The sequence below is a fragment of the Dendronephthya gigantea genome, unplaced genomic scaffold (assembly GCF_004324835.1).
Source record: "Dendronephthya gigantea isolate DGI-Jeju-01 unplaced genomic scaffold, DenGig_1.0 000224F, whole genome shotgun sequence".
In the NCBI taxonomy this organism is placed as follows: Eukaryota; Metazoa; Cnidaria; class Anthozoa; order Malacalcyonacea; family Nephtheidae; genus Dendronephthya; species Dendronephthya gigantea.
Window position 1 is genome coordinate 85,998 of NW_021163234.1, and position 17,627 is coordinate 103,624.

The following is a 17,627-nucleotide window of genomic DNA, read 5'->3' on the forward strand; positions in this document are numbered from 1 at the left end:
TATAATTCGAGAAACGTGCGATTGTAATACCATGGAACTATCACTTCGAGTTATCGTTAATTTGAGTTGAAGTTAAACGAATTTTAAGCAAGAATATACTTATCCAAAATAGCGAATGGAAGATAATTTCATTCAAAAATATCTTGAGAAGTAATAAAGATAAAAAAAATTCGTAAACGAATTTTGTACATAATCATGACGTTCTTTTAAAGTAGACAAAGATAATTTTTATTGCCGTATCCCTTTAAAGCTCAGTTTCGCACTTAATGACTTGAAATTATGATGTTTATTATATTCATTTTGAAATCAATGGTGTTTCTTGCAATCTGATTGGTTAAAAATAGTGTGATTAATTCCCAAATCGCACTATTTTTGAGCATTAATCACACATTTATAAGGGCCAATAAGATTGAAGCTCAGCACCACAATAACCAATCAGATTTAGTATTTCAGTGTAATCATCCAATAAGATTTAGTATTTCAGAGTAATTATCACAAAATTTTATTATTTTGAATTTTTAAATGCCCCGAAAAAATTTCTTTACAAAAATATATTATGAAAATTACTCACATGTTACACCGTTTACGGTTCTTTTAGCCAATAAATCGTTTTGAATTTGTTTAATTTTTTGTACGATTTCAAAATGAATATAATAAAGTGGAAATTGCACTTCGTGTCCAGCAATTTTGGTGTGAAATCAAACAAAGCCTGTCACATTGATTCAGTAAACTGATATTGATAAATTTACCCCGTCAACCTGCCTGGAACCTGCCTGGTGCTTTTCTTGCTAGCAGCCTATATATCGGATTACCTCGGCGTCGAGTCGGCGGGTCACGTAGAGCCCGTTACAAGAACTCGTAGCAAGATTTTTTAGATTTTACCGAAAAATCATAGGACAGGAGCACTGAGCTGGACAAGAGCTATTAAAAAGTATAACAATTTAAACATTGGGATTAAAATCGTAGAGCTCGAGCTTAAAATGTCCATTCCGTTCTACCTGATTCTACCGAATTGTACTTAATTGTGCAGAATGCATGAAATAATGTTGCAAATATCTAGTAATGTCTAGTACACTACGTGTCCTTCAAATGAAGTTGCTTGACTAAAACCCCGCCCCACACTCTTCACTTGTGTGCGAATCGCTCGCCAAATATTTCCATAGTTGTTTTGAAATATTTACCTTGCATAACTAATGTTTTAATTCCAGGAGAAAACTTAGAAATGTTGAAATTTGAAGAAAATTCATTTTCTTCGAATTCAATGAACATTCCGACATTACTATGCTCCTTTCATAACAGAGTTTGCCACGTCTCGTTTCGAGGTTTTAACTTTCGGTGTTGGTTAATTTTCTCCATGCCTATTGGCATTCGAAAAAATCACGAAAGGTGACTTCCACCCTCCTCGATGGAAGGTGCTAAACCACTGACCTGTCTATATGCTGAACTGTTTATATGTTGATTACTGATATATAAAGCCCAGTGCGCTAGACAACAAACGGCTAAATATGGCATATCTAGAATTTCTAGTGCCTTTTGCTGCCGACCTTATGTGGTAATTTTTTATGTGTGTTATATATTTGGCCAATACCATCTGGCCTGCTTCCATACATATTTTTTAACAGTTTTAACAAAAAAGAACAAGCCTTTTCTCGCAAAACCCTTTTACCATCTACCATGCTGGAGACCTGGAGTAACCCTCGAAAATTGTATATAGCATAGTACCACTACTGGTAGTAGGGTTCATAGTCGCATCAAACTTGTTTGTTTTTCTGCGCACTTTCTTGTAGTTTAAGCACTTAATGCTCTCAAATTCTTGAGCAACCCCCACTGCTTTAAATTATACTTTATTGCCTTAAACAATGCCTGGATTTAGCGTGATCAAACAAGAACAAAAATCTTTGAATACCACGAGTGCAAACGTCCGCATCTTACCTTCTATTGGAATATTAAATAGTTATTGATGTCACGTGGTCAGTCTCCCATCCCTCGAGCTGCTGGGCATCTCTAGTCGCGTTTGAGAAGAAGCAGTTTGATATTGCTGAAACCAATTGAATTGTTTCAAGTATGGCGGACGAAGAGCACGAATATTATGGCTATTATTACGGGGACGATGAAGATCGGGGTTTACTGGATACCGCTTGGGAGAATCAACAGAAAAAGGTACGTACGTTGCTTTGCATCGCTGCCACTCTGGCTTCCACTTCAGTGTGTGACTGTATTATAAAAGCGTGTATTATTAATAATAGATATACTCTTAATTCGTGCAACCCCACCGGTATAAACTCAATTAAGTGTACATCGTGTAATCTGCGACAAGCTGTCGTCTTATCAGTGTTTTTGTTTCGATTTTAGACTTTTACGGCTTGGTGTAACTCACATTTACGAAAAGTAGGCGTGCAAATAGAAACTATCGAAGACGACTTTCGTGATGGCCTCAAGCTTATGATTTTACTCGAAGTGATTTCCGGTGAACGATTGCCGAAACCTGAACGGGGCAAGATGAGAGTGCACAAAATTACCAACGTTTTAAAAGCGCTCGACTTCGTTGTCACGAAGGGAGTAAAGTTGGTTTCTATCGGTGCTGAAGGTTTGTAGGGTTGTAATATGTACATATTCACTTAGCACACATTGTATATCATGATATGACAGAAATTTATATTGATATATACACGTACGCTTTGTAGAAATCGTGGATGGTAACTTAAAAATGACTCTGGGCATGATATGGACTATCATTCTACGGTTTGCAATTCAAGATGTCGCTTTCGAAGGTATTTACTAGCAGTACGTGAGTGTTGAAAGAGGGAACTTTGCGTGTAAGAACATATTTTGCATGGCGTTTGTGTTCCTAATCTCTGAATCTCTTTGCAAACAGAGTTATCGTCAAAGGACGGCCTTCTCTTGTGGTGTCAGAAGAAGACAGCACCCTATAAGAATGTCAATGTTCAAAACTTTCACAGAAGGTATTTTGTAACATATACTGCACTGCTTGTAATTAGTTCCCCCCGTGTGTTTTGCATATTCTAATAAACCTAATTTTGGGTTAATTCAGTCCCCATATTAAAGCTTTTGGTTTTGTCCTTAGTTTCAAAGATGGTTTGGCATTTTGCGCGCTTATTCACCGTCACAGGCCTGAGTTGTTAAACTATGCGGAGCTCAGACAGGTCAGTTATTATTTTGATAATTTCATAGCACGCGAACATTACATTGCCTTATATGGCATATAATGTTCCCCAGAGGTGTGTCTTATTCCAAGCTTTTGTTTTGATTTGCGACAATCTGCACAGTATACTATAAAACGACTTCCGCCCACCGCTTAGCAAAATACTTTCATTGGGCTAATTAAAGCGACATATCTAAGTTGTCCGCATCAAGTAAAAGCACTATTGGTGTTTGAGAATAGATTTACTTGTCAACCAAAATAACAGTCTTTTATTGACTCATATTAATTTATAATGAAATTCATTGGCTCATAAAGAGTTACTTAAACATTTGCAAAATGAGCTTCTTTGTCCTAAAATATGTGACAAGTTTGAAATGATATTTGAGGCAAGGTATTTCATTGCTTTTGACAATGCCTAAAGTGTTCATTTTCAGTTTTCACTTACTTCCTCTTCGTTTGTGCAACAAAAATGAGGTCGATTCTTGAAACCGAATAATTCATTCTTCTGATCAGTACTAGCAAGTTATCAGCCTCTTCTTGGCAGGTTGTTGATAATGTGGCTGACTTAGTGAAAAGCTATCTATTATTTGTCCCATAATTAAACAAGGACATTGTGAGCTTATTAGAATGCCAAATGATTCAAAACGTTTCTCTTAGACCATGTAAATGATTGTTGCATATCATTCAAAATATGGGTTGGGTCAGACCAAGTGTAGATGATATTACAACCTTTGGTTAATTGAGAATTGGGTTAATGCTTCCATAACTTTTCAAGGATTTATTTTTGTCTGTGGGGTTAGTTTGCTATTAGTAAGTTACGTAGGTTTTAAAGTAGTTTGTCTGGGGTAAGTTTGGTTAGTTTTCTATTAATAAAAATCTCTTTCATGCCCACATGTAAATGTTTTAGGCCTTAAATTGGAAGATTATGATCGGCTTGTGAATTAAGCATGTCACTCGACTCAGAAACTTAGATATTCTCACCATGTTTATGTCACAGCAGGCATGTTTATGTCACAGCAAAGCAACCTTACTAAAAGGCTGGAAGGAAATATAATTGTTTTTCACATATATGCACCTTCCTAAATTTCAACACTTTTATTTGACAATTAGCATTGTTTAGTTTTCTCAAATTAGCAACCACACCTCAGTGTCAAAAACTGCTACTGCTTTTAAACTTTTTAGTGAGGTAGCATATTGTACAGAAGTGTTGTAAATACAACATATTAATTTGACTTTTACAGCTGATAGTTTTTCCCTGGTTGTAGTATAGAAGATTGTGGGTATGCAAATGTCCAGAACTTTAGGAAGTATGAATTGTAAACTAATTGCTTTAAATGTAAGCACATTAAAAATGTGAAGTCAATAATTTCATATGCAAGTAGAGGTCTGAGATGTGCTGATGTGCACTAATGACATAGAGGATCAAAATGTCAATGGTTCCCAATTTGGCGCTAAGTTTTTCGGTGTCTTTGGAGTGTATTATTTGTGGAAAATGTCTTTGCCACCGTGTTGTACCATGGCAGCTTAGCATTTGCATGAGAGGAAAACACTCAAAGAACGGAGTAGAAGCAACCAGTTTTAAAACATGCATGAGTTCAATGTGGTTTACTAGAACCCGCAAGGGTATGAGTAGGCACTAAGATTTGAAAAACATCTTCGAAATTCAAGATTTTCGCTTGAATAAAACAAGCCAACAACGCTCTTATGTACAGTTTTTGACTGTATTTTAAAATCATTGTGCTAGTAAAGGCTTTTTAGCCTTTCTATTAGCAACAACTTTTACATTGGTGGGAATATATGAAAATATAGACAAGGAATGTAATGAAATTTATGCATCTTAATTAATATAGAGCTAGTTAATCTGCATGAGACCAGAAGACTTACTAGCATGTTGCTAACAGAAACCCTTATAATTAACTGCTGGGTACATTTCCAAATCATGACATGAAAATTAATTACCAAATAAGGTTCAAGATGGAAGATTATAATTATAATTGATGCTTTATGTGAGAATTTGATTGCTTTCTAATTTCCTATACCATTTCCTTCTACAATAATCGTGAATTTTGATTTTTTACCAGAGAATTTTTTTTCATGAAATTCTCCGGAGCCATATGCATGCTAAAAATGCTAAAACTGTGGGTAGCTACATTTTTTCACGTATTGTGAAAGCATATTGGTGAGAAAATTGCATTTTTTAAATACTGAAGCTTGAACGCGTCTTCTAGCATGAAATTTAATATGACTCTGTCTCTGTTTCAGAAATTCTATTTTCATGAATTATTTCATTGTTAGAAACACCGGACGTGATGTCACAGATGTCACATGTTGATTTCTTGCAGGGAAATCCAAAAGGAAACTAATTTAGTTTTGCAATTCTCGTAACGATATCCTATCCGGTGTTTTTGATGTTGAACCTGAAGAAGTCAATGAGAATGGAATTTCCTGTGACGAAAATATATTGCACTAATTTATACGAGCTTAACTTTTGCCGTGTAAGTGGCTCTTTAATGAAGAGAGGATTCAAATATTTTCAAACATGCTTAGACTACCGTTGAGGGCTTCTCCGCTTCATGTATACGATAGGGGCCACCAGCTTTTTACCAAACATTTATGACAGATATTCGGCTATTATGCACATTCTCAGTTTAAAGCCATTTATAGAAGAGAAAGTAAATAGCGACGTGTGAAATGAACTCACGCGTATAAATCAAAAGGTCAAATTCCTTGATTGTTGGAATCTGTTGGATGAAAATTCACTGCTAAGAATACCCAAACATTAATCGTAAACATGTCATGGTTATTTGTCAGACCAAAATCTCCAACTCTGTATTTAAGAGTGATTGAAATATTTATATTTCAAAATGATATAGTTTCTTAATTCTGATTGTGAGTTCCAGACCCGAACTAATGGTTTTAACCCAAATCTTTTCCTGTCATAAGGATGCTGTTTAAACCAGCCCCTTGTTATAAATCGCCTCAGACGCATTTTATGAAAATCGGACTTTATTTCTCCCGCTAGCTGGTTTACAAGGCGAAATAAGCTTTCATTTTAGATTTTTAGTCTAGCCCTGCAGAGAACAGCAAAAAATTCCTTGTGGTTCTGGAATAACTCTAGAAGGAGTTGTATCTGCAAATGTTCTTGAGTATTACATTTTTACGTTACATAATCTTCTTATCTTCTTCCTACAAGTATCTTATACTTGTGTTTCTGTGGGCCGTTATAGTTTAATATGTTTGACCGATCTGTCATATCTTAGCTAAAGGATGAGGACTTTATACACTATTGTGGGTGGTTTTAATTTAGTAACGGTCCATTATAAGCTGGCAGTTAAATTTGTTGTACTTAGTCTTAGTAATGGAGTCGTGGATGCCTAAATATAGACCGCAGACAGCTGCTAAGATCTTGAATATTGGTCAGTCTAGTTTTTTTGTTTCTCTATTTGAGCTCCAAAAACCAGCGAAACATGTCTTATTTTCTTTTAAAAACAAAATAAGTCAGTTATCATGTGGTAAAAGCGAAAACAAAAATTTAAAGTGATTGAAAACGTGTATGTTTGGACCAAACCTTTTCTAAGTGCTTGAATGATTGAATTTAATTCTCGAGAACATCAATATTTGGGCAATTTAACTCTGCCTTTGGCCCAATATGCCACTTACAATGAAAGCTAAAACGTTACTATGGTTTAATATGGTATTTTGTATTCAGCTTTTGGCTTTTTTCGGGGCAAAATTGGCCTATGTTTTGAATGAAAACCTAAAGTTGTTTTGAAAACCTAAAGTCCCTTCTACATCATAGTAAAATAAAGAGCAACTACCAAAGGTGCCAAATTTAGCCGTGCCGTGACAATAAAATTAAGTGTATAGTCTACGTAAACGTGGCAGGATTTTGACAGCTAGCATTTCTACATGCAGTTCAGTTGTTTTGATTAAGCTCAAGTATTTGCTATGTTAGACTGTTTATGCATGTAATAATTGCTTTTCCTTCCACCTTTCAGGATAATCCCGTTCACAATCTCAATCTGGCTTTCGAAGTTGCTGAGAAACACCTTGATATCCCAAAAATGTTGGATGCAGAAGGTAAGAGAATGAACTAGTTAAACCGATTTCGTATGCTGATTATGCGGTTTAGATCAGGATTAATACCAATCCAGGTCAGTTATCTAAAATATAAACACGCCAACCAACAACAACTTTAAACCATCGCATCAACTTTGTTTTCCGAAAACACTATCATCATCTAATTTAATATGATAAGGCAAAACGAAGCACAAAATCTAATGCTATAGGATTGACTTATATATAAGGGGCTGTTTACATGAGCCCGGTTACCCGAGATTCAACGAAGCGTGAGATGATTTTGAGGTATTGAAATGAGCAGATTACATGATCCTGGCAGTCGTATAATCACCACTACAATAGCATGTGCTTGTTTGGTGTCATAAAGACTTATTTCAATACCTTAAAGCCTTCTCACGCTTCGTTAACCGGGCTCATGCAAACAGCCGCTAAGTCATCTGGGTTCGGGTCAGCCCGGCTGGAACCCTGGTTAATTTGCATATATAGTCTGGCTTTCATCATCGTAGTAGACAATGAAGCATAGAAAGAACATAGTGTGTCGAGTTAGACTGATGTAAATCGGACTTAAGCCTATATATTGCATTCATAACATGAATTTTACCAATGATTTTCATCAGAGTTAAATTCGTCCTCTAGCTCACTAGTTCTCTTGATGGTGTTGATTTCAACTGTAGGCTACAAGTTCCATCATATCTAAACCATTTTCCCAAGCACGTTTTGAGAACATAACTGTCAAATTGTCACAGTGGATAGACCTTTCTCGTAATGACGTCAAACGCCGAAAGCCTATTAATAAGTTTGATTGGCTCCGCAAAACTAACGAGCCTATCCAACTTCGTGTAACATCAGGCTTTCCGGAAAATAGGACAGGCAGTCTGGAAAATATTCCACTTTATTATCTAGAGATGGCAAGCATGGAGAAGCCCGACGAACGTGCTGTGATGACGTATGTCTCCTCATATTACCACGCTTTCTCAAGTTCGCAACAGGTAAAATATTTCGTATTGCCGTAGGCTCGTTTCAAATCTCTCCCTTCTCTTGTGCTGAAAAGGATCAGTTGAAATGACTCGTGTATGGTTTTTTATCAACCACTGTTGTGAAACTCTCACAATTTCTTAGGACTGTATAATTCAACTGACTGCGACACAGCGACAGTTAGCGAAACCATCAAATTTTACGTTTAATTCATATATTTCACAATAGCGATACAAATTTACAGAACCATTCTACTTTTACTAACGATTGGGTTATATTTATAGTGTTTCTAAAGGAAGAATATATTTTAGGACCTACGTTAAAGAAAGAACATAATTTAAGACCGCCTAAGCTAAGAACATTGCTTACTTATTTTAGATCTGTTTATGGGATTTAATCAACGTTTATTGCATTCAGAGGAAGAACCTGTCAATTACAATGCATAAGCATTGTTACAACTTGAACTTTGATAATGCTATATAGTTACCATGACTTTTATATACAACCGTTATATTGAATATGCTATTATACTTAACTGGACATAACAATTTACTGGACAACCACGTATATAATTATTTTAAATTTACCATGTGTTGAAACCATAAACTGCTTGAAGTATTATGAATTCTACTATTATGAATTCCTCATGATTTTTCTGCTGGCGATATTTTTGTTATTTTTACTTTTACCTTTGGGTTATTTCTACTTGAAAACGAGTGACGACTCATTTTACAACAATTTCAAATGTAAAGAGTCGAGTCCTTAATTCAAAATAAAATATAGTGCCTTGTAGATATGGCTGGGTGCATGTGAGCTGTTTTCAGTATTGCTAAGTAAGCGAACTTTTTGTGTTTTTCAGGCTGAAACTGCATCTAAACGAATTTGCAAAGTTTTGGACGTGAACCGGGAAAATGAAGGACGAATGGAAGAATACGAGAAGCTCGCCAGTGATGTGAGTAATTCGAGTGTGCATTTGCCATTTTGGCTTATTTTTCATATTAATCTCTTGATTAACCGGAGGATCAGCGTTGGGATTAGGATTAAGGTTGGGATCCGGGTTTCGGTTGAAGGAAAGGAGTAAATCTCATGATTAAGGTTAGGATTAGATTTAAGATTAACTTTGTTAATGAATTCAGTTTTTGAAATCAGTGGAAACTTATCCAGTATTTCAGTATAATCTTATTCCTAATGGAGTCTGGTTTGTATATTATTCTGTAGCTGTTGGATTGGATTAATAAAACGATGCCATGGCTTCAAGATCATACATCTGACGGTACTTTACCAGGAGTTAAGGTAGGTGTGTCTGTGTTTTTTTTTCATTACCGACTATGTCAAATTTTAGAGATAAAAAGATCTTGAAAGTCCTCGCCTCATAATTTTTAATCATACTTGTTATGTAATTTGTAACACATGCATGTTCCTCAGAGTTTATTTAAATTCATTTGATGCCTACGATCTATCTACTTTACTAAGTGAACTCAATGTAAGTCAATTGAAGCCGATTTAATGTACCCATTGTCCAGTCTCTTTCTAAGTTTTTTTCTCTTCACGCTTGATGATCGCGCAGGGAATAGAACTAGTCCTCAAACTGGGAATAAAACTAGTCCTCAAGATCGGCTTAAAATTGACTGCAAAGAAAGCGGCCAATTAACCTTTAGTTATTGTTCCAGTTTAAATAGAGTTCATTGACTTTACTGAAAGATGACAAGTGTGTGATTTAGGCGATTCAATGATTCTTAATGTCAGCTTACAACTCATTCTGTGAATGTTTATAGTGATAGTTCGTTTTTGGGTTTTTTTTAGAAAAAGTTGGAGGAATATCGTAAATATCGTGGCAATGAAAAACCCCCTCGTGTTGAAGACAAAGCTAGCCTGGAAACACTGTTCAACACTCTTCAAACCAAACTGCGATTAAACAATCGTCCAGCATACCTTCCCAGCGAGGGGAAGATGATTAACGTAAGTTTACTTTTGATATTGCTAATTTGCCATTCATCGGCATCTCTGTCGCTACTTTGTTTGTTTTTTCTTCGACTTTCTTCTCTCCTCTCAGTGGTTCTTCTGTTGTTATCGTCCTCTCTGTTGTCTTTCCATTCTTCCTCCGCTACCTTTTCCACCGTTGTTTCTGCATATCTTCCAAGTTGTTGCTGATGTTGTGTTGATGCTGTCGTCCCAGTTGTCTCTTTGTTTTTCCACCTATACTTACGTTTCTTTTCCCGCTATCCTTTCTGCAGTACTTTCTCTAGTCGTCCTTGTGGTCGTGTCGGCCTCGGGCCGCGTTTTGTTTCGTTTTTGTTGCCAATACTTTTATTGGTATCGTCCGGCAGCGTTTCATTTTTCATACGTTTCATTTATAGGACATCAACAACGCCTGGAACCGGCTTGAAGGAGCGGAGAAAGAATTCCAGGACTGGTTATTACAAGAATTACGAAGGTATCCTGGAAATATACAAACCAATGAGATACCAAGAGTATACTTCACTGAGATTTTACTAGTATAGTTGCTGTATCTATATATATTTGTCGGTCGAATATTTGAGCGATAGTAGCTAAATTGGAGTTGTTCCGAAAAAGGCAACTCCACTACAGGAAAATTAAAATGTAGGTGTTTGTGAATGCAAATGTCTTCAGATTAACATTCGTAAATCCCATCTGCTTCAAACACATGGTACTAGACTTAGTGTATCTGCAATCGAACCGTTAGTTAATAGCGAAAACAAAACTTCTTGGATGTGTTCATGAACGCAATTTTTACTTTCCTCGTTTTTGAACATAGAATGGAAAGGTTAGATCATCTTGCGGCGAAATTCAAGCACAAATGCGATATCCACGAAGCCTGGACAGAGGGAAAACCAGAAATGTTACAACTGGATAACTATTCTGATGCCAGCCTCGCTGAAATTTTGGTATGGTTGATCATGAAATATTTAGTCTTTCACAACAAACGACACAGAAGCTGAAATTGGACACTGTGTACCTTGAGTATATATTAAATCATTTTCCAAAGATAGAAACATAATTGAACCCTATGTTAACCCCAAGAAAATGCCGCCATATTTAGTAATTCTGTGTCACGCGAGGATGCATGTCTACGCGTGTATATATGTTTATCTAGAAAAGATCAAATCCACAGTCAATAGTTACGTCAACGGTCAGAATCGTATATCTCAATATAGCTCCAGATATGTTATATTTTGTTTTTTTTTCTCCAGGCTTTGATGAAGAAACACGAAGCATTCGAAAGCGACCTCGCCGCGCATCAAGATCGTGTCGAACAAATTGCCGCTATTGCTCAAGAACTGAAGTGAGTTGGGAATCATTTCTATATAACAAAAATTGAAATACTCCACAATTTCCCCTTTGTAAACAAGTCAACGAAAGTAAAACTGGAATTATCAAAACAGATTCAGTTCATGCAAGCTTTCGACATCTAGTAAGCCTCAAAGCAAGGTTTATGACCTCGCGTAAATTTTTGAGTGGAGGTACTGTTTTTCCACTCCGGTGGAGGGACTCTTCTATTGTTGCATGAGCGTGAACGCAATTTCTCACATTCATTTTGAACGTCGAACTTGTCGGATGCAATAGAAAAAAATGTATAACGAGGCATTTTAGCTCATCCTCGTATAACTGGCAGGCATTTCTCTCCATTCATTTCTTGCCTTGATATTTAGCGCTCTGAAGTACAGTGAGATTGACGGTGTGAACTCGCGTTGCCAGGTAACGTCTTAAAAGCGTGTATATGGGCAGATCTATACCTCGATGAAAATGGTTATCATCTACCAAAGGCCGACCCACGCTCAGATATTTGTCATTGTATTTTTTTAGTCTATTTGCGATGGTTGGGACACACTAGGCCAGCTTGCTGTCGACAGAAGGCAGGCATTGGAGGTAAACGTTTACGTACTCCGATAGACAGGTGCATTTTTTACCATTTTACATGAAGTTTTTAAAAATTTAGGCATTCTGAGATTGGCTTCGCCTGAAAAATGTAAAAAAATCTGCCGATTAGATTCCTTCATGTTCTCTAAGGAATGACAGTAAAATGTGTTTTCGTATGCGAAATATTCGAATTCCTCCAACGATAGGTGAAATTTTAGCTATGTATTCCTTATTTTTTTTTCAATTCCTGTTTCCTCATAGGATGCAAAAGCTCGCCGAGAACAAATAGATATGTTGCGTTTGGAGTTTGCTAAGAAAGCTGCAGTAAGTGTTTTATTGTGGATCTCCATTATCTTGGATAACAATTTCATATCCATTAGTCCCAGTTGGTCCCAATATGCCAATCTGTATCTATATACTGTACTGTAAAAACGTGTTTCGTGGTAGACTTTTAAAGGTGTACATGAGATTGTATTGCCTTTCAATGCAGATTTTTTATTTATTGTTTTGTCTCCTAATAGCCGTTCAATAACTGGTTGGAAGGTGCTAAAGAAGATCTCATGGATATGTTCAGTGTTCATACAATTGATGAAATCCAGGTGCGTTGCTACGGGAGATGTACTTACTTCAAGAATATTGGTTTCCTTCTCACCCCGACTACACCCCTACAACACCACTACCCTATCCCCAACCAACAATCCCCCTAAAGTCTTGTGAAGTAATGATTGATTGCAATTCTTGTTCTAGGAACTGTTGGATGCCCACGAAGCATTCAAGGCAAACATGCAAGCTGCCAACGACGAATTTGATTCAATTATGTCCCTTGTCTCTGAAATGAATGCACTGGGATGTACTGACAATCCCTACACGACGCTTACACCTGAGGTTTGTGGCCTAAGGAAATATCTTACACATGATAATGCAACGCCATTTATCCATGTCATACAACCACTGGCAGTAGATATTCAATGTTGCAACTTCACGCAATTGCGCATAGTTTCTGCATACCTGTATTTAACATTCCTCTCATATGCTGAGATTTTGAGATTAGTGAAATGACCTGAAGTTAAATTGGCTAGTAAATATGTTTCTCTGTTGATCGAGAAATGTTTTTAAAGATATGTTCATGTGTATAAGCCAAACTTAACTTAGATTTGAATAACTTAGCATCAAATGTGGTATAACAAACTGCCTAAAATAGACAAGACACGCTCTCCATGGTATATTGGATCGTATATTAGATCTGAATACTTAAACTTTGTTATCGAATACAACTATCCTGGCATATGACATAGCCTTGTTTTTGATTATGTACAGGATATCCACAACAGGTGGACCGAAGTTTTGGATTTAGTTCCGCAACGTGAAGAACTCTTGAAGAAAGAACTTCATAACCAACAATGTATCCTTTGGAAGAATATTTTAATCATTCGTACCTGCAATAAATATAGTTGTATCTCGCATTGTTTTTGTAATGCAAACTAAAGACGTCTTAAATTGGTCGGATGGTGGGACGAGTGGGTGTCTTATAGTAATTCAAACCAGTGTAATCTCAAACACGCAACATTTCTACGTTAGTACTCTTTAATTTTTACGTGGTATAATTTAAGTATCTATTGTATACGTGATTCTGTTTCGAATGTAGTATTTTCTTAACTGCTGTGTTCAGCTAACGAACAACTACGTCTGAACTTCGCAAATAAAGCGAACGTTTGCGGTCCTTGGATTCAAACACAGACTGAACAGCTCCGAAACATTGGCATACAAAATCACAAAACGTTGGAGGTAATATTTTTTGTCACCATACCTCATAACCCGTAACAACAGCATAGACGAATTTTCATGTTTTCTACTGGGGTGGTGCTAGAAATCTATAAATATAATCTTGCATTATACGTCAAAATTGGAGAGTGATTTTGTCTACACTCTAAATCAGAACTAGAATTTACCTTTTATTTGACTTTTTTGCTGTTTGGTTCTGTTATGCCTAGCACAAATTCATGATTCAGTTAATAGTCTAAATAAACTTATATGAATTTAACTACCATGCATGCTGTAGAAATTCACAAATTTTACATTCCACGTGCGCTTCAGTCGGAAGTGAAGTACTTCATGACGTACTATTGTGAGAACACTTTCTTTTACGTTATTCTTCGTATATGACAAATTTTATTTTTGCGGAAAATTGGGGGGGGTGATTTATTTTTGGAGGGGTGAACAACTTGTTTGGGGGTTATGACCCATACTTGGGGGTCAATCATAACAATCCGCCTATATTAATCAACGTGGTGACGGCAATTTTTGCAACTTAAAAGAGTTTCTAAATTATAAAAATGCAAGAATGTTTCCTAAATGTTATGTTCTCTTGTTTTCTCTAGGATAATCTCAAAGTGTTGCAGAGCTTTGAAAAGACATGTACTGCTTATAAACCGAACATCGATGAGTTGGAAGACATCCACCAGGTATATAACATGCAATCACTTCAGAAAATATACTCCAGAATGCTAGCAGCTGACTGAAATTGGACAGCAAAAATTAAGTTGTCATCTGTTTTCTTGGCTCTATGCCTGCTTGCCTGCCTGCCTGCCTGCCTGTCATAAGACGGACTGAACAAAACTAGCTTCTCTCAAATACCCAGCTTTAGCTTTTATACGCATGCTTGGCGTGATATCTCTATTTTTCTTCCACCTTAGGGAGTTCAACAAGCTTTGATCTTTGAAAATCCTCACACGCAGTATTCAATGGACGTAAGTCAACAATTCATGATCAAAATGATTACAAACGATGATTATCAAAATGATTACAAATGTTTTGAAATTACGGCATTTGAGTAAGACTATTATATAGCGTTTTGTAGGTCCACATTCGTCTTTCTTCAGACGTTAGGAAATACTTAATATGGAGACATAATAGGGATTCATTTCAGGTCGGTTTTACTTTGCAGCCTACGAGCGCTTTCGTTGCTGCAACATCACCAGTGCCTCATAGAATCCTGGAATTAGCAAATCCTAATGCTATTTATAGGACTTATTTTGTAAAAATTTCGAGGTGCCTTTTAGGTACTTCGCGTCGGCTGGGAACAGCTGCTGACTGGAATAGCGAGAAATATCAACGCCGTTGAGAACCAGGTATATATTCTTCTATTTTCAAATGAAAGCAATATTAACTGTCCGAACTGCAAATATTTTATTTACATCCAATTTATATCCAATTATCAACCAATCACAGCAGAATTTCCGTTTTTCTGTGATGATGGTCCAAATTTCTTATTCCCCGAGCACTCCAACATCCTGAAGTGAAATCTCGCGAATTCTTAAGTCACATCATCTTTACCGCTTCCTGGGCTATTTTTGCATACGACGGGATCTTAACATTAAAACTTTTGTTTGTTTCTAGATATTGACCAGAGATTCAAAGGGAATCACCGAAGCACAAATGAAAGAATTTAGAGACACTTTCAATCACTTCGACAGAGTAAGGAATCCTTCAATTGTGGATAGTTATGTTTTGTTAAGAGAACAAAGCCTTTCAGACTATATTTAGACCATGGTAGAACCATCCATGACACTTTCGTAGGCAGTAAACAGCAGTCAATCAACTACAACTAATTTCTGCTAGCGGACTGGAATTCTGCTAATGATTGATAGAAAGGACTGACACATTGCTTTAATTTACAGGACAAGTCGATGACTTTGGAGCCTCATGAGTTCAAGATGTGTCTTATTAGTTTGGGATACAATTTGAAAGAAGGTGAAAGGGTAAGTGAAATGTGACATATCCTTGCCGTTCTAAAAATGTCAAGTTTAGCGGGCGACGAATGGTGTAATCTAATATGGTGGATAGTCCTATTATAGGTCTGTCACTATGTATTAGTCAAACTCGGAAAAATTACACGGTCGAGGAAGTCTTTCAGATCTTTGCATTTTTAAAGAATAGACCTTATCCGTTATGAACTTTAGTATAAAAAATGATTTAACTACAAACATGCACGAATACTTTGGCAATTGCCAAATCTTGCAATTAGCCTTAGTTCTGGCTTTAAGCGTCATGGTCGTAATTGTGAAATGATGATGCCATGGGACGATAGTGGTCTTTGAGGTCTCTGATCCGGAGATTAATCATGTTTGACTAGTTTATAATAACTTTTAGTGATATGCTAATATTCGCATAATAACTTTTAGTGATATACAATCTGTTAGAAATAACCGGAAATCTTATCCCGCACTTATCTACGGCATGCCCGAAACTAGCTTGTTATAACCATTCAGTTATTGTTTTATAAAATAACAAGGTAGTGTTCCAATTTGATTTCAAAAAGCGAATTAAATTTTCGTGTTTGGATGGTCTGATCCAAATACGGGCTTCGACCAATCAGAACACGCGTTATATACGTTATTTTATAATATGCTTTCTCGCATAGGGAGAGGAAGAGTTTGGTCGTCTTATGCAAATCGTGGATCCAAACGAAACAGGCAAAGTCACATTCCAAGCTTTTGTTGACTTCATGACACAAGAAGTGGCAGACACTGACACGGCCGAACAAGTCATGGACTCGTTCAAAATTCTCGCTGGTGATAAGGTAAGAGTTTACCCATTTCCAGAACCAGAGATTGGCGCTATATTAGCCTAATTTTTTTGTTCTACATTCATGTTCACATACTTTTAAAACAATTGCCTTGATAAGAAATCGGTCAGGCAAAAGGTAATTCCATTCATTCAGTCGTAATTGTCGTGAACATGTAATTTCAACCGATGGTCTGATTAACTGATTGTAACCGAAATAGTCCGAAAGTAATGTTCTTTATTTCTGTATTCAAAACAGTCATTGTTGACTGCACGCACATATTAGTGCACCACGAACCATACTATCCCTTCAACCACCATGGTTCACGGCCCTTACGACTTTATGAAAACCAGACATAATACTACGATATTTTTATAGACATGTTCATGACAAAAAGGAAACAAGGCTGAAATGAATATTTTATCTTCGGGTAACAAAATTTATTTTCCTTTCAGCCATACATTACTGCGGACGAACTACGCCGGGAATTGCCGCCCGATCAAGCTGAGTACTGTATTGCCAGAATGGCGCCTTATGAAGGTGAAGATGGCGTGGATGGTGCCTTGGATTACATGTCGTTTTCAACTGCTCTGTACGGGGAGAGTGACTTGTAGACTGAACACTAGAGGTGGTAGTATTCAATCGTGACAAATTATTGGTTTTTATTCGCAAATTGTAATGTGTCAAAGTATAAAATTTAAGTAGCTAGAGAACCTTCGGAATCGATTCCAGGAAATTTGGTAAAATTTAACCGCATAAAGATGTTTTTGTTAAATTCAGATATCGAATGAGTAGATAGCTTAGACCTCGTGTACTTTGAAATGTGATTTGTGAAAATTTATATTTTTGACCATTTTATTATTAAAGAATTCTTATTGTGTTGATGAAGAACTATCACGATCGTAATGAAATTATAAATAAATATCCCGTTGATAATTAAACGCTAAATTTTGCGTTCCCGAATTT

The 17,627-nt window shown here is 36.5% G+C and overlaps 1 protein-coding gene across 1 annotated transcript; it reads left to right on the plus strand.

Annotated features, from left to right (window-relative positions):
* Window positions 1–1,991: 1,991 nt before the first annotated feature.
* LOC114540197 (alpha-actinin-like) lies at window positions 1,992–17,549 on the plus strand. Its single transcript, XM_028560470.1, has 27 exons — window positions 1,992–2,160; window positions 2,353–2,587; window positions 2,685–2,771; window positions 2,876–2,963; window positions 3,086–3,164; window positions 7,162–7,243; window positions 8,147–8,232; window positions 9,078–9,170; window positions 9,437–9,511; window positions 10,022–10,177; window positions 10,576–10,652; window positions 10,995–11,124; window positions 11,431–11,522; window positions 11,890–11,935; window positions 12,044–12,106; window positions 12,359–12,421; window positions 12,619–12,696; window positions 12,845–12,982; window positions 13,415–13,499; window positions 13,767–13,882; window positions 14,476–14,559; window positions 14,791–14,844; window positions 15,157–15,225; window positions 15,494–15,571; window positions 15,775–15,855; window positions 16,518–16,676; window positions 17,117–17,549. Exons 1-27 carry the CDS (start codon window positions 2,065–2,067, stop codon window positions 17,273–17,275), a joined length of 2,649 nt encoding a protein of 882 aa, XP_028416271.1. The 5' UTR covers window positions 1,992–2,064; the 3' UTR covers window positions 17,276–17,549.
* Window positions 17,550–17,627: the final 78 nt, after the last annotated feature.

Excerpts from the sequence above, each read along its gene's own strand:
- LOC114540197 (XM_028560470.1), top strand. The coding sequence starts at position 2,065 with ATGGCGGACGAAGAGCACGAATATTATGGCTATTATTACGGGGACGAT. Across the intron at positions 3,165-7,161 it reads ACTATGCGGAGCTCAGACAG|GATAATCCCGTTCACAATCT; the intron begins GTCAGTTATTAT and ends TCCACCTTTCAG. Across the intron at positions 11,936-12,043 it reads GTGTGAACTCGCGTTGCCAG|TCTATTTGCGATGGTTGGGA; the intron begins GTAACGTCTTAA and ends GTATTTTTTTAG.